This window comes from Megalobrama amblycephala, linkage group LG8 (genome assembly GCF_018812025.1).
Source record: "Megalobrama amblycephala isolate DHTTF-2021 linkage group LG8, ASM1881202v1, whole genome shotgun sequence".
In the NCBI taxonomy this organism is placed as follows: domain Eukaryota; kingdom Metazoa; phylum Chordata; class Actinopteri; order Cypriniformes; family Xenocyprididae; genus Megalobrama; species Megalobrama amblycephala.
Window position 1 is genome coordinate 17768701 of NC_063051.1, and position 22234 is coordinate 17790934.

The 22234-nt window shown below is 36.7% G+C and overlaps 1 protein-coding gene and 1 long non-coding RNA gene across 2 annotated transcripts; one reads left to right on the forward strand and one right to left on the reverse strand.

Annotated features, from left to right (window-relative positions):
* The first annotated feature begins 645 nt into the window (after positions 1-645).
* LOC125273926 lies at positions 646-5745 on the forward strand. The gene is made up of 3 exons (XR_007186142.1): positions 646-1914; positions 2188-2269; positions 4527-5745. It is a non-coding gene; the product is annotated as an uncharacterized LOC125273926 (long non-coding RNA).
* A 5922-nt stretch (positions 5746-11667) lies between these two features.
* dpt (dermatopontin) lies at positions 11668-21723 on the reverse strand. Its single transcript, XM_048199757.1, has 4 exons — positions 21340-21723; positions 13421-13546; positions 13115-13222; positions 11668-12945 (listed from the first exon to the last, which is right to left on the reverse strand). The coding sequence occupies exons 1-4, from the start codon at positions 21627-21629 to the stop codon at positions 12879-12881; spliced, it is 591 nt and encodes a 196-aa protein (XP_048055714.1). The 5' UTR covers positions 21630-21723; the 3' UTR covers positions 11668-12878.
* Positions 21724-22234: the final 511 nt, after the last annotated feature.

The window sequence follows — 22234 nt, forward strand, 5'->3', positions numbered from 1 at the left end:
GAGCTTCGTTTACAGTCTAAGGGAGACGCACGCTACATTGTTTGTATTTTGGTATTGCTATATTTTTTAAAATGGTGCGTAGGTGTGCATGTCGCGGATGTCCTAATCGCGTTACTGTCCGGAGCAGAAGGGGGCGGTAATGCACCAATAAGCTGGATGCCAACCGCCGTAAAACAGGAAAGAAGAAGAAGAAGAAGCAGCGTCACTGTGGAGTGAAAGCGGATATCCAACAGACCCGGAAGAGAAGACAATGCTGAATAAAGTCGTAGTTTTTGTTATTTTTGGACCAAAATGTATTTTAGATGCTTCAAAAACTTCTAACTAACCCTCTTATGTCACATGGACTACTTTGATGATGTTTTTATTACCTTTCTGGACATGGACAGTCTACCGTACATACATTTTCAATGGAGGAACAGAAAGCTCTCGGACTAAATCTAAAATATCTTAAACTGTGTTCCGAAGATGAACGGAGGTCTTACGGGTTTGGAACGACATGAGGGTGAGTCATTAATTACATAATTTTAATTTTTGGGTGAACTAACCCTTTAAATTTCGTTTAAAGAGGTAGTTCACACAAAAGTGAAAATTATGTCATCATTTACTCGCCCACATGTGATTCCCAACCTTTATGACCTTCTTTCTTCTCATACAATGCTTTTCCATACCATAAAAGTCAATGGGGTCCAATTTTATTTCAAAATATCTTATCTTGTTTTCCACAGAAAAAAAAGAAAGCCTTGTTTTGGAACAACATGAGGGTGAGTAAATGCTGCAAAATGTTAATTTTTTGGTGAACTATTTCTTTATGTACCAACTTTGTCTCCAATATTTCTAAATAATATAACCATAAAGACACCAAAGAAACTAGGAGACGCATGTGATATTATAGGTGCATAATTTTACAGGAGAAAAATCCGAAAAGCAGGAGACCTCAGCAAAAATCTCATTGCTGCTAAAGAGATCACATTTGTCACACTTGTTTCTATGTCTGACTGAGCAGACGTAGTTTTCCATCAGGGGTCACCTGGGAGAGAGCGAGTGCATCTGCCTAGATTTCTCTCGCTGTAATCAGAGAACCTATTTTTAAGACATGTATGTATTCTCACTAGGCAGAATGTGGAAGAGTATGACAGTATGGACGGACTGAGTGATTCAGGGAGAAAGATAAATGTATGTAGCAGTTTAAAGTTTGCTTGAATATGTGTCTGTGTTTACATCTCATCCTTCCTTTTGTTTAAAAAAAGTCAAAGTGGAGGTTACAATGAGGCCTTTACAATTGAAGTGAATAGGGCTAATTTTTGGAGGACTTAAAAGCAGGTATGTGACGTTTATACTATTATAAATGTACGTACATTAATTCTTCTGTTAAAACTGTCAGTTATTTGATCTGCACGGCTGTTTAAGTTATTTTTACAGCTGTTTTAGGGTTTCACAGCATTACATTGTCATGGCAAGGTTAGTAAGCAGATAAAATGTGTATATTGTTTACATCCTGTTGTGGCACAACAACAAAAAATACAATGGGTCCCATTCACTTCCATTGAAGTTCCTCACTATAACACAGATTTTTCCTCTTTTTTTTAAGAAAAGGATGGGATACATGGAATTTGTTTGTTTGTTTATTTATTTATTTATTTATTTATTGTGGTAGTCAAACTTATGCCACAAATGCTGTAAATTGAGTTTAACTTGTACTGAATTCTGAATATTCCTTTAAATCAAGGCACAATAGACAATTATTTGTTTTCTGTTTTCCTGTGAGGAAGTAAAAGGATAATGGGGGTTCTGTAAGGTCACACAGGAAGACAAATGCTTCAGAGGAAGTACAGATTCAACTGGGGTCTTGAATCAACACATCCAACCCTGATGTTCTCCAGAAGTTCCTTATAATGTGGATTCAGATTATAAAAGGTAGGTTTTTTAAAGTATACAGCTGTCCGGATGTGTCAAGTGATCCAAGATTTGGAATCCTTGACTAGGATAAAAGCTTCCTCACAAGTTTTTGCACAGCATTCATGCTGACAGAAAGCTGCTCCACTTAAAGTGACAGACAGTAACATCATCTGTCTCTCTCAAGCTAACCTGTATTTAAAGGGTTACATAAGGGGACAAAAGGTCACGTGAAGCGGTTTTGAGCATTAAAGAGAATGGAATGTCCAAGTGCCCTATTCAAACTGTGTCCAGGAGAGGACGATGCATGCTACAAGGTGACTTTCTGTAGCCTACTGCTGGAAAAATCCCAGAGGCATAAGGAGTTTACGAGCCTGTAAGTAACCTTGAAACACCAGCAAGACCTCCCGAAAGCATATTCAAAATATTCAACCTATACAAATGATTCATTAAAAACTAATCATTAACATTAACACATAATTTTTGAGCTTTGCTTTAAAAGTCTGTTTTATATTGGAATATGAATACTGCTCATGTGTAACCTAAAATATCCAGAATTAAGGACATATATAATAGAGCTAAACCAGATACATGGTCTCTATTGTTGGTTGCTCGGTCAGGAATAATTCATGTTGCTTTGAAAAGCAGGGAGAGTTGGTAAGAGAACAGGGATGAGTTTAGTTTAAGACCATGCTGGGAAAATGGAGATTCTGTCTTTCCATGGGCTCATAGCCAAAGCATAGGATTAGTAACACCCTGAAATTCCCCCACACCCCCCTACTCCATTACGCAAGCCAGTCATGGACTCCCATGCCTTGGGAGTGAAGTTTTAATAAAGTGTTGCAGGATCAAAGTACTGCCACTGTTTCCATTGACATCACTGTCTCTCACAACTAACACAGGCGTTTCAAACTGGAGTCTGCAAATCTTTAAGGATCCCACAGGAAGGAATCAAAACTGAGAAATAATGAAGTATAATAAATTAAAAAAAATTAAATTAGCTTTGAATCATTAATGTCTTCCTTTTGCCCAGTGATTGTATTATGAAAATCATTACATAAATTTGAAACTAACTGTTAATACACTATCATTCAAAAGTTTTATCCACTTTATTCAGCAAGGATGCATTGAATCAAACAAAAGTGACATTTACTATGTTACAAAAGATTTCTGTTCCAAATAAATTATGTTTTTTTCTATTTATCAAATAATATAGAATAAAAATGTATCACGGTTTTCAAAAATATTAAACAGTACAACTGTTGATAGTAATAAAACATGATTCCTGAGCACCAAATCAGCATATTAGAATGATTTCTGAAGGATCATTTGACATTGAAGACTGGAGAAATGATGCTGAAAATTCAGCTTTGACATCACAGGAATAACTGTTATTTTAAATTGTAATAATATTTCAAATTATTACTGTTTTTACTTTATTTTTTGATCACCTTTGTGAGCATAAGAGGCTTCTTTCAAACATTTGATTGGGTATTTTGTAGAAAAAGTATATAGTATATAAAAAGTATATAGTACATTTTTCCAGAAAATATTTTAATAATTCGTATTGACTTTAGTACAATGATAACATAAAAGCCGTTTATTTAATTTTATGTTGTCTTTATAATATAATGCTTTCTATTTTCACAGATAAATAAAATAGACTATTACATGAATATTACATTCACCCTGATTAAAATATATATATTCTGTTCAAATGCTGACAGCATATATAAATCAGGAGGGTATCACCATTATTTAATGGCAACACAATACCTAAACTGGGGTAATAAGGATTAGTTTGGGGCAGTATTAGTCACAGCATCTCATTTATTTATGTCATCACAGGCTGTAAAACTGTGATTCACGCACTTCAATTTAGCAGCCATGCAGTCACTATACACAGTGTAGCCCCTAATAATAAGCTCTTTGTCAGATGACTCTCAAATCACACTGAGAGCAAACAGGCAGTACTGGTTCATCTTATAACTAGGGGCCTCTCTGTTTCCCAGAATGCACCAGCAGGCTGCTTCCCGAAGGACTACAATAGATGTGACCTAATGCTGACATTGCTTAGATAGATGTGATTGTGAATAAAACATTCACAAACCACTCATTTGGAAACAACCTATTGATATGCAAAACTCTATCAAAGGACCGAAATCAACATACTTCACGCGTTCTGTTCCCTTTAAAACATTGTAAATAGTCTGCAATAAAATTTAAATATGCTGTTCACAGAAAACAAGCAATTCCCGGAGACTCAGAGTGTATCCAGGTATTCCTATAGTAATTATGAAAAGAATTGTGGACAGATTTCTCAGAAATGGTTCAGTCACCTGTAGCCCTGCCTACTCTCGTGAACACGCACCTTGAAGTACAGAACATTTCTTAAAGTCATTGAACTTTGTCAAGGTCTCAGCTCACTGATGTGATCAAAAATACAAAAAAAGAACATTTCTAGTCAGTTAAAGGAAGAACGAGCACAGCATATGAGAAGAAATGACAAGAACAAAGATCAGAATCATTGATTCTTGTGTGAATTTAAAATTTGACCTTGAAACGTTGAGGTCACGGTTTGGTTTGTGGTGTATTCTTGTGTACTCAGCTTGTATCTTTGTGTTGTTGTACAGGTATGAGCGAAAGGCAATGAAAACTTGATGACAGCTTGGAAATGAGACATTATCAGGCAGGATTTTGGCTTTCACCTTTCCTGTACTACCGACGTGTCTTGTGACTGGACACAAAGAACAATGGAGTAAGGAGGTGAGGGAGGAAAGAAAGGAGGAAAGAGGAGGGATCGTGGCGTATGTAAGGTCAGCAGAGTCAGGTTTCCTGGTTGAGCTTAAATCTGCTCTGTAACCATTAACACAAGTGACTCAGGCATCCAGCTTGCTCCCACTATTAACCACAGAGGTTACCAAAGAGGTCACAAAGGTCAATTCACAGGGTCCAGCAGATCTCAATAATGCTATATTTGTTTTTTCGTTGTTGTTTTTAGTGAAATATTATCATTGTCTTGTCAGAGGTCATTGTCAAAACTTTGGAGTGGAAGCCACTTACGCTTCAGCAGTATGTGTGTTTATGCAAGTGTTCACACATTGAAGTGGTTAGGGGTGTAGTATTTTTAATAGGTAACCTAGACCCTCAGAGTTGAAAGTGGATATATGCTCCTGCAGAAAGAATGGGATGGTTGTATTTACACTGACCTATACCACAGTAGGAGCTTGGAAAGGTCCTGTTTTCTCTTCAGTCATTTAGATCTTCTTTTTGTCCTGCTGAACAACAGAGAGAAAAGAAGCAAGATCAACCTGTGCTCAGCTGATGAGGTTAAACCTTTAAAGGGATAGTTTGTTTGCTTACCCTCATGACATGGGACACATAAACAGAAGTTATGTTTTTTCACTGTTACTGGTGCGGTTGCTAAAGAGCCACCATAAAAAATGTTGTGAAAATATTTTTTCCCAGTATTTCGACATAGCATATTGGTGCCTCTATATTTTACAACTTATAACCATGTATTTCATTAAGTGATATAATCTTAATATTTCTATCTACTTGGACTGCCAAAACCTTTTTTTTTTACCTTAAAATTTACCGATAACCACTATAATAATACGAGAGGTAAAACAGAAATTAAGCCACATAATAAATTCAACGTAAGTGGCCAGTCCATAAAACATACTCGCATATAGTTGTGGGGCACAGGGATAAAAACACAAAGACACCATCAGGGTAATGCACATGTACATTACTGATAACAGATAATAAACAAAACGATTTAAAAATATATATACAGTGGGTACGGAAAGTATTCAGACCCCCTTAAATTTTTCACTCTTTGTTATATTGCAGCCATTTGCTAAAATCATTTAAGTTCATTTTTTTCCTCATTAAAGGGATAGTTCACCCAAAAATGAAAATTTGATGTTTATCTGCTTACCCCCAGCGCATCCAAGATGTAGGTGACTTTGTTTCTTCAGTAGAACACAAATGATGATTTTTAACTGCAACCGCTGCTGTCTGTCAGTGGTATAATGCAAGTCAGCAGGAACTTGGACTATAAGAGTAAATAAAACACGACAGACAAATCCAAATTAAACCCTGCGGCTCGTGACGACACATTGATGTCTTAAGACACGAAACGATCGGTTTGTGTGAGGAACCGAACAGTATTTATATCATTTTTTACATATCATGTCCAACTGCATTCATCACTCGATTCGTTTGGTCTGATCGCGCTCTGACAATGGCAGTGATGTCTCGCGCATATACTTCAATGAGAGCGAGACACCACTGCCGTTGTCAGAGCGCGATCAGACCAAACGAATCGAGTGATGAATGCCGTTGGACATAGTGGTGTATTAGAGGTAAAAAATGATATAAATACTGTTCGGTTTCTCGCACAAACCGATCATTTCTTGTCTTAGGACATCAATGTGTCGTCACGAGCTGCAGGGTTTAATTTGGACTTGTCTAAGCAAGTTTTATTTACTGTTATTGTAGAAGTTCCCATCCACTAGCATTATTTGACTGACAGACAGCAACGGTTGGAGTTAAAAATCATAATTTGTGTTCTACTGAAGAAACAAAGACACCTACATCTTGGATGCTCTGGGGGTAAGCAGATAAACACAAAATTTTCATTTTTGGGTGAACTATCCCTTTAATGTACACACAGCACCCCATATTGACAGAAAAACACAGAATTGTTGACATTTTTTGCAGATTTATTAAAAAAGATAAACTGAAATATCACATGGTCCTAAGTATTCAGACCCTTTGCTCAGTATTTAGTAGAAGCACCCTTTTGATCTAATACAGCCATGAGTCTTTTTGGGAAAGATGCAACAAGTTTTTCACACCTGGATTTGGGGATCCTCTGCCATTCCTCCTTGCAGATCCTCTCCAGTTCTGTCAGGTTGGATGGTAAATGTTGGTGGACAGCCATTTTTAGGTCTCTCCAGAGATGCTCAATTGGGTTTAAGTCAGGGCTCTGGCTGGGCCATTCAAGAACAGTCACGGAGTTGTTGTGAAGCCACTCCTTCGTTATTTTAGCTGTGTGCTTAGGGTCATTGTCTTGTTGGATGGTAAACCTTAGGCCCAGTCTGAGGTCCTGAGCACTCTGGAGAAGGTTTTCGTCCAGGATATCCCTGTACTTGGCCGCAGCCAGCTCTAGGAAGGGTTCTGGTCATCCCAAACGTCTTCCGTCTTCCACAACCTTAAGTGCAGCAGAAATTTTTTTGTAACCTTGGCCAGATCTGTGCCTTGCCACAATTCTGTCTCTGAGTTCTTCAGGCAGTTCCTTTGACCTCACGATTCTCATTTGCTCTGACATGCACTGTGAGCTGTAAGGTCTTATATAGACAGGTGTGTGGCTTTCCTAATCAAGTCCAATCAGTATAATCAAACACAGCTGGACTCAAATGAATGTGTGGAACCATCTCAAGGATGATCAGAAGAAATGGACAGCACCTGAGTTAAATATATGACTGTCACAGCAAAGGGTCTGAATACTTAGGACCATGTGATATTTCAGTTTTTCTTTTTTAATAAATCTGCAAAAAATGTCAACAATTTTTCGGTCAATATGGGGTGCTGTGTGTACATTAATGAGGAAAAAAATAGCTTAAATGATTTTAGCAAATGGCTGCAATATAACAAAGAGTGAAAAATTTAAGGGTGTCTGAATACTTTCTGTACCCACTGTATAGTCATGTTCTGTGTCACGCAGAGACTTCTAGGAATGTCTTTTTACTGTTTTTCACCATAAATTTTTACAGTGTACAGAGACCTGGGGTCTCATTTATAAAGCGTGCGTACGCACAAAACGGGGCTGGAAGCGTGCGTACGCCAGTTCCCGCGCAAAGGTTGTGATCTATAAAAACAAACTTGACGGGAGAATGTGCGCACCTTTAAGCAAACTTTGAGCCGTGCGTACGCACATTCTGGAGACAAAAGTGATATGAATTGAGATAGTAGATGTGCTACTTTCGATCACTTTTCCAGTGACACGCTGTTTTATGACAGCGAGGAGCGCTGGGAGCACAATAATTCCTCTTTAAACTAAACTGCAGATGTTATGACAAAATATTTTTTTTGACGATCAGTGATGCACACTTAACTTCGATATTATGGAAGACACTGCTGGATTCGGTGGTCGAGCGGTCCGTTGTCCAGTTTGAATAGGTCCAATGATATCTTACTGTACAGCCACAGCTGCAGGAGGTGTTGATGTAGTGTAGGATCTTCAAACAATTACCATTTGAAGGATATAATTTGAGGAAAACGGTAAGATTTGCATGTTTTCTTTTTAAAATCATTTGTCAGTGACGCGCCGAGTCAGACAATTGTATTTACACTGCAATAAATAAGTAGGCCAATCTGTTTCCACTAAAATAGCCTATAAACTTCCTACAAGATATGTTCACCTCATCAGCAAAACTGCATAAATTTGATTTGAATTGTTTAAAACTATTCAAATACTATTTGGCCAGTGGAAATGAATGAATCAACTCTATTCTAAAACCTTTATCTGAAGTATTTTATACAATTTTGTTTTTATGGATATTTTGATATATTTATTCTAAAACATAAAGAGGATACTGGATGATCTTTATCAATATAATGTGTGCAACAAATGGCATTTATAGTCCATATCTAATATTTTCCAATGTCTTGTATCTTTGACGGTGTTAACCATGGTGTCACGTGGTTGGGAACGTGTATGGAAATGATATGCAGATGAGGTTATGCATAGTAAAACTAGGCGTCGTAAGCTCCACATACGGTGATTTCGGGGAGGAGACAGGGTGGAGATGCACGTACGCACAATCTTCCGCTGACTGGGATTTATAAAGGGATTTGTGCGCAGGTTCTGGCGTACGCATGTTTTTATAAATCTGATTTTTTTTTGTGCGTATGCAGAATCTAGCTTTTGCGCGTACGTACACTTTTAGTAGGGATCCTACGCACAGTTTAATAAATGAGACCCCAGGAGATGTGCTCTATTTCTACAAATACAAATACATTTTTAGCATTCAATTTGTTTAAATCAGCTTTGGTTAATGTTTTATGAACTAACAATGAACAATTATAATTAATCTGTTTTCAATTAATTTATTCATTGCATCTAGTGTGGAAGTTGCATGTGAAATTTCGGTACAATGGCGGATACAATGAAAGTTGTACGCATACAATGACAATAAAGAAATTCAGTTCAATTCAATTTCTAAAATAACATTAAACTATTTTAATAAATAACTTGTTTTTTTCATGATACCTAATGCTAACAATCCTCTTTTGTAAAATGTTAAATGTTTAAATATTACTGTTATATTTTATGATATTACTGTTTTTGGGGTTGGTTAATTGGCACAGCTGCACATACTTTTAGTCATAAATTAACTGTACTTAAGAAATATTTTGTGACACTAAATGTATCTTTTTTTTTCTCTTTTTCCCAAGAACTTACATGTTTATTTGCACCTAGTTATCTGAATGACCGAGATATTTAACAAAAAATAGCTCTGGGCTCCCCTATATGGTTTCAAGTTTTGTTTGCTTTTTTGGATATTATTATTTTCAAACCTCTACCTGGTTCTTTACCTCCAGCTCAATCCCACTCACCAGAATAGGCCTACTAATGATCATCCCTGTCCCTCATCACTAGTACTCCAATCTGTATACTCATACTCAACTCACCCCCATTGTCTTGTCTCGTCTAAATATGACCCGCATGCTTTGCATGCAACCCTCTTCTTTTTCTAAGAGATCTGCAAGGAAAGATTATTATTGAAGGTGTTATTTGAAGCTTCATGTTACTTTGACACTCTCCTTCTTCATCAACATCCTTTGTATGTATTACCTCTGATTTTAATAAAATGCATTCACTGCAACTTCCTCCATCATCTTCTTCATCGCATGACAATTATGAAGTTCATGACATAATAAAAAGAGACATAGTGTTCTTTTCATTGTCTTTTTTTTTAAAATCCATTTAAAACCTGCATTTCAATTTACAGTACACAAAAGCAAATACTAATGTTAACCTAACCTCTTCTGGAACATCCTCTTGCTTCATCTGTTTGTTAGTAAACCCTCATAGTCGCCATTTTTTTTCAACGCTTTCATCGGATTTAGCATCTGTTTATTTTCTCCTGCTCTTAAATGTGGCGTCTCATCACATTTATCCCATAATTACAGCTGAGCGAAGGTTCCAAAACCCATCACCATTCTAACAAAGTTTTATTCTCGCTCCTGCAAACAACCATAATTACAACATTGCCATTCAAGCAGAATTGGCTATTGATAGTGCATGTATGTAATCCTGCATAATTAAAACTCACAAAGAAGGCGGAAGAAAATGGCAGAGCAGCCTGAATGAAAGTGTGGCCTGACCTGCTGACCCATTCTGCAGTGGTGTGTTCCTGTAGAAGTCACGGACGAAGTCGGCTGTCCCCAAAGAGAAGGCTTGACTTGGGTACAGCCATGACATTTTGTGATGCTTGGCTCCATGCCTCAAGTCGGCAGCTGCCATAAATAAACAGTGTTGAGAGCCACTGGCTTACACCCAACCATGTCTACAGTAGAAGGAAGTAGAAGGACTGCTGGACAGATTCTGGCTCTGGTGACCCTCTCCTTAACCCCATTCACCTAAGTGCTTAACCAAAAAGGGCTGACTGAGAGCAAAAGGAGGCAAAATTATATATGTGTATATATATTTATCATATTTCATAAAAGGCCCTGGTCTCTGACAAAACATACAAATGCAAAGACCATAGTAAATAATGCTTATAATCTTCTGCAATCTAGGCTACTTCATGTTTTACATGCTAATTCAACATAAAGAGGCATGTGTTTGTCTCAGGCACGATCTCAATCCCAACACCCTTATCCAACCTATAATTGTCTCACTCATTAAGAAAGACACACCCAGGCCAAGCACAAACACACATCAGTGTTTCCTGAACCTCCTTTCAGCAGTGGGGGATCTTCAGCACCACAGTAAATGAAAAATCATATTTGTGAATGTGAGTGTGCCATATTTATTGGATGTAATGCAAACAAAGACTGTGTACCATGCTAAAATGGCAGAAATTTTCTACCGTGTTGTCCTTGTGGGCTCCACGCAAAAACATACAGCGTGATCAGTGTTGTCTGATTCATGAACAAATGACTCTTGAGCTGGTGTTTTTTAGCGAATCAAAAACATAGTGTGACAAGAGTAGTCTGATTCCTAAATGAATGACTCTTGTGAGTTAGTTCTTTTAATGAATAATTTAAAAAGATGAGTTGTCTGCTTGAATCAGTCGGACGAATCCGTGACTGAACTGAACTGAATTTGACACAATTAATGAACTAGAAGCTATATTGTTGTTTTTAGTGATGTCTGCTTTGAATTATACAGTAATTATACGTTACGATTTTAAAAAAAATCTGTTATGCTCACCAAAAATGCAGATTTGAGCTTTGAAATATTATATATATAGACAAAGAAATGCAAAAACATAATTCTATAGGAATTACAGCACTGTTTTTGCATACACTCTCATAGCCCAAAAAGCAGTAGAAGATGTATTCAGTATTTATAAACACCTACAAATACATCTGTGCATATTTACATTTATACACAGAGATCAGATGTAATCTGGCCACATCCACTGGAGAAATAAGTCACTTGTTCAAGCAAAGCTGAAAACAGATGGAAAAAGGATGACGAAGTAAACAGCCGTCATGAGTGTTGCACAATGCAGAAAAAAAACAAGCAGACCATGGGAGAAACCTTTGCTTTATTAGTTCTACCCATTTTCCCAAAGAATTCAGCATGTTTTAAGGCTTCAAGTGTTTGAGACCTTGATTTAAAAATTTACCAAAAGAGTATTTTGAACTTCTACAACAACCATTCAAAAATGCATTGGAGATAGCAGAATTTTAAATGGTCAGCAAAAGTGTTTTTGGCCCCACTTTATATTACGTGGCCTTAATTACTATGTACTTAGGCTACATCAAAAAAATAAGTACAATGTGTTCATGTTGTACTGAAAAACACTTTTGCTGCTATTGAGGTGGGATACGGGTAAGGTTAGGACAGGTTTGGTGGTATGGGTATGGTAGTTAGGGTTGGGTCAACAGTGTAATTATTACAGAAGTTAATTACAGATGTAATTACATGAAGGTATTTTTAATATATTAGTATAATTAAAAACATGTATGTACCAAACTCACGGCAATTCATATGTATTTTACGAGGTGGCTAATTCGTACAAATTTGTACGACCTCACACAATGTTTTTTGCTAAATCGTACTTATTATACGAGTTGCCAAATTCGTCTGAATATGTACGAATGACCTACCCCTAACCCTGCCCCTAAACCTACCCATTACTGGGTTTTAGACAAATCGTATGAATTCGTACGAGTGAGGTCGTACGAATTTGTACGAAGTAGCCACCTCGTAAAATACGTACGAGTTGGTCATGACTCGTGAGATAGCGTTGGTATGTACAAAATAAGTGCATTGTATCAAATGATTAATTTAAATGTAAGTACATAGTAGTTAAGGCCAACTAATATAAAGTGGGATTGTGTTTTTTAGCATGATTATGTAATGTAAACTGTTACGCTGCTATATAAGTGTTGAGTGATATTCAAAGTGTTCAAACTACTGTAAATTTCATGCATTTTTTATTAAATGGTTGCATAACATAAATGTATGTGCTGCTTATTTATAATACACAACAATATAAAAATGTTTTTGTCCCTAAACATGGAAATAACAGAAATAACTGCAAAATATGAGAACATGGCAGCCCATGCTGACTTACAAACAGAGCAAACCAATAATTTGTAAACTGTAAAGCTAATAAAAAATTGGAGTATGTCATATGCTTTCTGTGAGTGCTATTCTAAATGCTCTTGTGGTGATGTTCATGTGCTCATTTAGCATAGGTTTTTCGATAAGGACATTAAGTGATTAATGCAGTTTAGAAATTTTCAAATTGACAATCAAAGTCTGTCATTCGGCACAAGATGTACTTCCACTGCCGATCCCTGAAAAGCATTGAAAAAAATAGACTGTTAGCTCCCACAAAAGGAAAACAATTTTGTATGCATTAACAGTCAATAAAATGGATCCATTTATTATAAAATGGATGTTATTATGACATTAGAGACAAAACCTCCAGCACCAAGTGGAAAGGAAGATGAAGTGTTCACAAACCTCAGTACACCACTGAATGTAGTTTGAGCCCCCCTTATGAAGTAGCCGTAACTGGGAATTACCATCTCTCCCTCTTCTCTGTGGTACTCTGGAACATCAGATGTCTTCCTGTGCATAAACCACAAAAATGCAATTAAAAGGAAGGTTATAGATAAATTATCTGAAAGACATCCTATTGTCCAGTTTTAATCTAATTTCCAGAGGACACATAATCATAATATTTATAACAGTAAATAATCTGTTGTGTTGAGGTTTGTAGTAAATGTATGAGTATATTAGAACACCATTTGGTGTTTCAAGACTCACCAGCAGGAATACGGGCATTTGCGGGCATATCGACAGCAGTAGAACTGCCATTCTCGATCCAGAACCGCTTCAAAGTACTGACTTTGAATGCCAGCAACCAGCCCATTGTTAGTGCAAACTGAGGACCTGTAGACAGTACAAATATGGCTTTTATAAGAGCGAAGAGGCTAAACAATAAACATTTGTTATTTGTTAAATATATGAATCCTTCAAAACACAGCTTTGTAATATTTGTCTATTCTGTGGATTCAAAAGAAACTGTCTCACATATGGCATGTGATCTTGTGAGGTGTGCTTGCCTTTAGCTATTGACCTTGTATTGTGTGCATCTTCCTGTTTATACTGAAGGGCTGACTAAAACAGCAAGAGCAACGTGTGCCTGACAAACATGCATTAACATTAGTTATGTCCCTTTGTTTGGCTCCATTCATTCCATTCTGCCATTACAGGGCTTTAAAAGAAGATCCTGAAATTAATCTTTTGGATTTTCCATAGGTTGTTCTTGAATATCAGAGTCATTTGACTGCAAGACATACAGATATTCAGGGGGAAAAAAACAACATGATTGAGAGTGAGATACTGCTATTGAACTACAGTTAAATAAATGAGAAGTTAATATGAAGTAACTTACATTTTAGACACAATATCGCCAGTTATTTTGTGGCTTTTTCCTTTGCTAATGAAAATAATGAAAAATCACAGCATTCTCTGACCAAAGTAGTGGGGTTTTGTTCCTAAATGAATTATATTTTTGAACAAATTGTTTGACAGAATTATTTAATGATTCACTCATAAAGTTTCATTGCTGAATGCATTGCAACAAATCGTTTGAGTGAATGACTCAAGGACTCATTCATAAAAACAGTTAACTTGTTTCATTTCAGAAAGAATCAGCATTGCTGATCGAACTGGTTGAGTGACTGATTCAATGACTCACTCATAAAGACTGGCTGCATCCGAAATCTTTCCTATTTTATATGGGTGAACAAAAGAAGTCATATATGAATTCACAGTACTCATAAAAGAGTAGGCAAAAAGTACCCGGATGACCTACTACATCCGTGAGATTCTGAAGTGTGCGCACAATGGACTTTTTACTATCCCATGAGACCATGGGAGTGGATCTGTGAATGGCAATGACGCGACGCAACTGTTGCTGGTAGGTCACATGATAACGATAACATGGCAAATGTATTATGTCTGGATTACATTCATACTACATACAGCTATATAGAACATACTTTTTTAGCAGTTATGGCATAATTACTTAACATAAGTGCCTACTTAAAAGAGTATGCGATTTCGGATGCAGCCAAAGTTTTTTTTTTTTTTTTTCATTCCTAAATGAATCAGCATAGTTGAACGATTGGTTTGAGTAAAATGATTCAATGACTAGCTCCTAAAGCTCACTTGCTGCCACCTGCTGGCATAATGATGTAACCTCCAGGAATGCTTGATACAGTCAAATGTCCGAGTCTATTCAAGTAGGCCTCGTTGTTACCTGCGTTGGACATCCAACCCCCACATCCAAGTGTCACATCAGAAGCCATGCCCAATACGTCACCTCATGACTCCCAACTAAACCACTTTAGCAGAAATCCAGCCCTGCAGGTCATTTCATTGGTGACAGTGACAGGTAGGTTTAGTGATAAGTGTTTAGTGTAGGCAATCAGTGCTGTGATTGACATAACTAATAAAATCGTAAGAATCGGCTGCAGGGTGGCATGGGCCTGGCTTCTGACATCACTCTTGGATGTGGCCCGGTGGGTGTCCACCGCAGGCTGCAGCGAGACGCTTCTCAGTCTATTGGGGTCCTATATCAGCACTCTTTGTATGCCTCTCGTCTAATCTGATTCAAGGACCAGAACTAACCATTATATTCATTCATCATCCATAATAGTTTTCTTTTTTAGCACATTTAACCCTTATAATTAAACTTCCACAGGTATGATAAACTTTGACTTTTGACTATGAATAGCAGCATATTTAAGTTTGTTACAGTAGAAAGATGTTTACCTGTCATGGAGTGTGCTAAAGGAGATTTACATGTCATTACAAGCCATTCTAATTTGATTTAACCAGTCTATAATTAGAAGACTAAAGTTGCTTTTCATTCAAGTTTGTAAACTCGGCAAATGTCACCCCTGAGGTGACTGCGAGACTGAGAGTAGTTTTTAAGGGTTTCTGTAAATACAGGTTTATTTAGAGTGGCTGCTTGTTTATAGCCCATACAAACTGTTGTCATCACAACAGGGACACAATCATGAGCTCTGCACTGCTCCCCAGCCACCAGCAGCGCCAGACTTTTGTCATAGCAACACTAACGCAATGGGAAACCATTCCACCAATAGGATTTAGAGCCAGAATCGTTCTCCCAGTAGAATGTCATCTATGCCATAGTGCAATTCAGATGTGAAGAGGGAGAGAAAAAAGAAGATACTCTTAAAGGACAGTCCCTGATTTAGGGATATATATTCAAATTACGTAATGTAAACAACTGATTCTCCATTTAGAAGAATGTCTAAATTACAGGTCATGCCGGCTAAAACTTTGCATATGGCTAAAATCAATATTTTTTAAAATTATATTTTTTTAAATCAATTTATATTTTGTAAACAGTAAAATGCAAAATTAACTTTTTTTAAATATATTTTGGACAAAATATATATATATATATATATATATATATATATATATATATATATAGTGTCTCACTGAAGTGAGTACACCCCTCAGATTTTCGTAAATATTTTATTTTATCTTTTCATGTGACAACAGTGAAGAAATGACACTTTGCTAAAATGTAAAGTAGTGAGTGTACAGCTTGTATAACAGTGTAAATTTGCTGTCCCCTCAAAATAACTCAACACACAGCCATTAAACCGCTGGCCACAAAAGTGAGTACAACCCTAAGTGCAAATGTCCAAATTGGGCCCAAAGTGTCAATATTTTGTGTGGCCACCATTATGTTCCAGCACTGCCTTAACCCTCTTGGGCATGGAGTTCACCAGAGCTTCACAGGTTGCCACTCGAGTCCTCTTCCACTCCTCCATGATGACATCACGGAGCTGGTGGATGTTAGAGAGCTTGCGCTCCTCCACCTTCTGTTTGAGGATGCCCCACAGATGTTTAATAGGGTTTAGGTCTGGAGACATGCTTGGCCAGTCCATCACCTTTACCCTCAGCTTCTTTAGCAAGGCAGTGGTCATCTTGGAGGTGTGTTTGGGGTCATTATCATGTTGGTTCCAATAATCCATGTCCTTAGTCTGCTTGTCTTCAGCAAACTGTTTGCAGGCTTTCTTGTGCATCATTTTTAGAAGAGGCTTCCTTCTGGGACGACACCCATGCAGACCAATTTGATGCAGGGTGCGGCATATGGTCTGAGCACTGACAGGCTGACCGCCCACAAACTTGACCCCTTCAACCTCTGCAGCAATGCTGGCAGCACTCATACGTCTATTTCCCAAACACAACCTCTGGATATGATGCTGAGCACGTGCACTCAACTTCTTTGGTCGACCATGGCGAGGCCTGTTCTGAGTGGAGCCTGTCCTGTTAAACCACTGTATGGTCTTGGCCACCGTGCTGCAGCTCAGTTTCAGGGTCTTGGCAATCTTCTTATAGCCTATGCCATCTTTATATAGAGCAACAATTATTTTTTTTCAGATCCTCAGAGAGTTCTTTGCCATGAGGTGCCATGTTGAACTTCCAGTGGCCAGTATGAGAGAGTGAGAGCGATAACACCAAATTTAACACACCTGCTCCCCATTCACACCTGAGACCTTGTAACACTAATGAGTCACATGACAACAGGGAGAGAAAATGGCTAATTGGGCCCAATTTGGACATTTTCACTTAGGGGTGTACTCACTTTTGTGGCCAGCAGTTTAGACATTAATGGCTGTGTGTTGAGTTATTTTGAGGGGACAGCAAATTTACACTGTTATACAAGCTGTACACTCACTATTTTACATTGTAGTAAAGTGTCATTTCTTCAGTGTTGTCACATGAAAAGATATAATAAAATATTTACAAAAGTGTTAGGGGTGTACTCACTTCTGTGAGATACTGCATACAGTGTTGGGGAAAGTTACTTCTAAAAGTAATGCATTACAATATTGAGTTACTCTCTAAAAAAGTAACTAATTGTGTTACTGGGCTTGCTTGTTTGTTTTTTTAATAACAACAAAAGATTATATTTTTGTCAAATGTAAAGGCCTTTCACAGCAAAAGTGAAATGAATAAGCTTCAGGCTGATCACAAATATGATGTTTATCTAAAGTCATTTTGCTTATTAGTATGGCTGAATTGGATCATGAAGGTCAGCAGCAAAAACATTGGTTAATAAAGTGAGATTAAATACATAAAGTACATTTGTTTAATTTAATATATTTAATTATTGCAGGTTTTGCAATTTTCTGAGATTGCATTTCACTGTTTTCATACATTTTGTGGAATACTGACTACTTTTGTGCAAGTGAGATGAGTAAATGCTCACATTTAGTCTAGAACTACAATAACCATCATGTTTAGACACAATGCCTCTGCACTTACTGTCGATTTCTCTCAACATGACGACAGGAGAGCTGTCAGTCAATACATAGGAAACCAAAGTAATTTGCATTACTTATTTGAAAAAATAACTCAGATATTTTGTTGTAAATTGAAAAAGTAATGCGTTACTTTACTAGTTACTTTAAAAAGTAATCTGATTATGTAACTCAAGTTACTTGTAATGCATTACACACACACACACACACATATATATATATATATATATATATATATATATATATATATATATATATATGTAGCCAAAAAATATATAAAGAAATCTAAGTAACTAAAGTTAATTCAAAGTAGATGTTCTTTATTCACTGTAAAAAAAAAAAAAAAAAAAAAAAAAAATCTGTAAAAAAATGGATAATGTACTGGCAGAAAATTACCAGGACATTATCCAGTAATTTTATGGACATTTCCATTAGCCCTAAAACACAATGCAATGAAGTTCAAAATTCAAAATACAGGTAAAACACCTGTAAAAAAAAAAAATTAATACAGTACATTGTGTCCTATTTTTACAGATTTTTTATTTATTTTTTTTTTTTTTTTATAGAGTGTTACCAATGTATTTTATGTATTAGCCATGGCTATCAGTCCAAAACTTGTGAAATTCCCACCATGCAGTAAGATGGACAGACAGTATTGCCTCACAAAGCTCTAGCAGTAAGAAACAGACAGGGGCTGAGGTCACTGGTACTGGGTCTAAGGAAATCTCACAAGTTGGGCAGTAGATCAGGGAAAACTATACTGAGTCCAATTAACCCACTGGAAAAAATTCTCCCATTGCTTTTGGAGTAAAGGGAGAGAGAACTTGATGGAACACCGAATGGCCCTTGGCTCTTTTTCTTATGCCCTCAGAGACTGATCGCAGCAACCACACTTTTCCTGTTCTAACAAGCTGTAGAACTGGTCAAATAAGGTCGCTTTTGTTATGAGAATCAAATGGATTGTAAGTCATCGTACGGGTCTTTCTAGCCATGACAGGAAAAACCTGAGCCAATAAATAAATAAAATAAAAATCACATAAAGTTACCGTGACATTTATTGTGTTACATCATACATCACATAATTAGAAAAAAAAATGGAGGAAGGAAATAAGGCAAGCATATCAAGACATTATGCTTATTGTAGTAGAGGGAAAATCATGAGAGGACTCTGAATCATTTTTCATGTTGTAATGTTCTGGGCAAACATTCACGTTCCTGTGGCCAACCAGAGTCTAGATGTGGGAATGGCTATTGCATTGTTAAACACAAAAGTCAGTTCTAGACGAACAGATCTTTTCATAATACTTATTGTTCCAAAGCAGCATGTCAAAGGTAATTGTGACAAGGAAAGTGGCCAGTGTAATGTTTAAACTAGTGCACAATATGCTTTTCTTATCATAGTTTCTAGTGTTTTCCTTCAGTTTGAACTTTATGTTTTAAATCAAGGCAGCAGTTATTAATTATCAAAATATCCATTCATAGAGTGTCCTGGCATTGCAGCACTCTGAGTACAGAATGTGATTATTATACCAGGAAAAGTTTAATCCTGAGTGTGTTCAAAACAACAAAGCTTATAGTGTTTAATGCAGTTCAAGCATGTCTCATAAGCCTTTAATTGGTCAGATTTCACTCTGAGAAGTTAGTGTCTCTGTGTAAACCTGGCAAAAATGAGAGAACACTTCATCAATCATATCGTTAAGTTGATTTAGCTGTAATCAACAGTCAGAACTGCATGTACTATGAGCAACTGTGACGTTTTAATGTTAATTTCCATATCCTTATATTATTTATGAATGTGACAAAGTTGTGAAGCTTTAATGTGCAGCCCTGTTTATATGACAAGAACATCAAATTGCTGTTTATCATCACAATGACTTTTTTATAATTGCTGTGCTCTGTGCACTAAGTAATTTAGTCTAATTTCCCCATTTAAGTGTTTGTGCTCCCTGGATGTGCAGCTGAATGAAAGCTGGCTGACAGACACTTTGTTGTTTCATTTATATTATCAAGTTAAATTACACTTCAACATTCTATTTCTTTTTCAAATTCCTTTGGAATGCTTTTGTCTGTGTCTGTATATATAGTTTATCTCAAAAATTTGTCAGATATTGGCACATATAACTAAAATAGCATGTATCCAGGACCACATGACAGTTCATTAGAAATATCAGACCTAGATGAGTCCAAGATGTTCTGAATAGCAATCTTGTAGTGCTTCAGCAAGAAACTACAACCTTTAATACAACATATAACACAACTTAAATTTGAAATGCCATAGTGTTTTTCTAAATAAGATGTCAGTACTAAAGTGATTCACAAATGTGGATTCAAAGATGTCAGAGGTATATTTGTGGCAGCTTGTTAAGGTTTCATTTTGGCAGTAAACAAGGCTCTTAAACTTAAGTGTTGCCATTATATCTCTTCTGTGGCTTGTGGTTTTTTGAGAACAGCTGACCTGAGGCGAGGATTAAATGACATATGAAACCTGGATTGGTCCAAACATCTACTTGTCTCTCTCCAGTCCTATTTAAGAACTTTCATTGTTTTCCCCTTGACAAACAAATTATCATGAAGTTGTCAAAGCAAGCACTCAGCACTGAAAGCTAGCATTAGCTAGTGCTTTCAGTAAACATTCACATCTGAGTCTAATCATATGCAAGAGAGCTCTCCACTTTACTTAGTGGAAACCAAGCATACACAAACCAAAACCTTTTTAAGCATGATCAGCAGAAAAATATTCGCAGCACAGGGGATATCTGTGTAGCGTCAAAAATTATTTCCAAATAACTGTCCAAAAGCTGATATTCCTCATCACAAATCCAACTTTCATTCATGTTTATTCACTGGACACTGAGCAATTCTCCATGTATCGCAATATTAAACACACAGTTTAAAAATTATATTAATTGACTAGGGTGTCATTTCATCATCTTTTCTAATTGTTATCATACAAAACAATATATTTGAGATATCTGAGTAGCAGGATGTCAAAAATTATTGTATCAAAAATTATTTCCAAATAACTGTCCGAAAACTATAAATAAACTATTCCTTATCTAAAGCTCTCTTTCATTTATTTTATATATATTGACAAAGTTCTAAAATAATCATTTTAATAAAGATGCATTTTTGCATTATTACAGAATTTTTTTTGGCAAACATGCCAAAAATATTCAGTTTAATTCTATCTACCGTATGTATCTCTATGTAACACATTTTAAAAATGATACTGACTGAAACATCAAGGTGTCGTTTTCATAGTCTGTTACAGTGAATGTTGTCAAAACATACTCACGAATGTGTTTTGCACAATAGCAAAGATGTAACTACAGAGATCTGTGTTTGGTATCCGCATACATACAGACATACCATTCCATCCCGGCTCTGTTGATATCGTCCCACCAGCATTCGCTAGGCTCTCCCCAGCCGTAGGGAGTCCTCTGGCACTCAAAGTTCCACAGGCGATCCGAGCCTTCTTTCTCACTGAAGTAACTCTTGATTGCCACTAAGACCTCACCATGGGGACACTGAAAGTTGAAGCCCTGGCGCCAGGTATTCACCCACTCCTCACCGGTATCATACATGTAGCCCTGCTGAGCACTGACCGTGGAGAAAACCATCAGCAGGCGCAGAGCCTGCAGAACATGTGCTGAGTTCATCCTGAAGTGAAATTCTGTGGAACCTCTCAACACTTCCTCCGTCTTAAAGGCTCTCTGGGATGTGCTGTCCAGATGTTTTGCATCCAGATCCAGATAATTTTCAAAATGAGCAAACAGTTATGGTCAGGGATTCAACCTTTTTGGGGGATGTTTCCAGCCCCCTCCCAAAGTCTGCTGAAGACCCTGAGATAGATGACTTAAAGAAAAATCTCACTTTATGGCCAGACGTTTGTGTAAACAGAATGTTTTTTTTTCTCCAATCTATCATTCATTGTGTTAAACAATGTGATGGAATGAGGAACTTTTACAGGAAATTTGAACACTTGTACTGAGAAAATGATATATACTATAAAAAGTAAAAACGGACATGTTACCTCAAAAAACTATTTCTAGCTGATCTGACTCTTTAATAATTACTTCCAACCAAATTTATTCAGATTGATGTAGTCATATTAAATAATATATTTGAACAGTTCTTTTAGGCATATAAAGTAATTTTTTAATTAAAAAAACAACAACACACATTTTGTGTTGTATTTCACACTCACATAGGGTGAGAACAGTTGCAAAACTGAATTAAGAATAATTTTCGCCCATCCATTTTC

What these genes read in the sequence shown, in the direction of transcription:
- dpt (XM_048199757.1), bottom strand. Translation starts at nt 21,629, where the DNA reads ATGAACTCAGCACATGTTCTGCAGGCTCTGCGCCTGCTGATGGTTTTC. An exon ending in AAATGCCCGTATTCCTGCTG is followed by an intron (nt 13,223 to 13,420) that starts GTGAGTCTTGAA and finishes GTTTATGCACAG; the next exon opens with GAAGACATCTGATGTTCCAG. An exon ending in ACATTCAGTGGTGTACTGAG is followed by an intron (nt 12,946 to 13,114) that starts GTTTGTGAACAC and finishes AATGCTTTTCAG; the next exon opens with GGATCGGCAGTGGAAGTACA.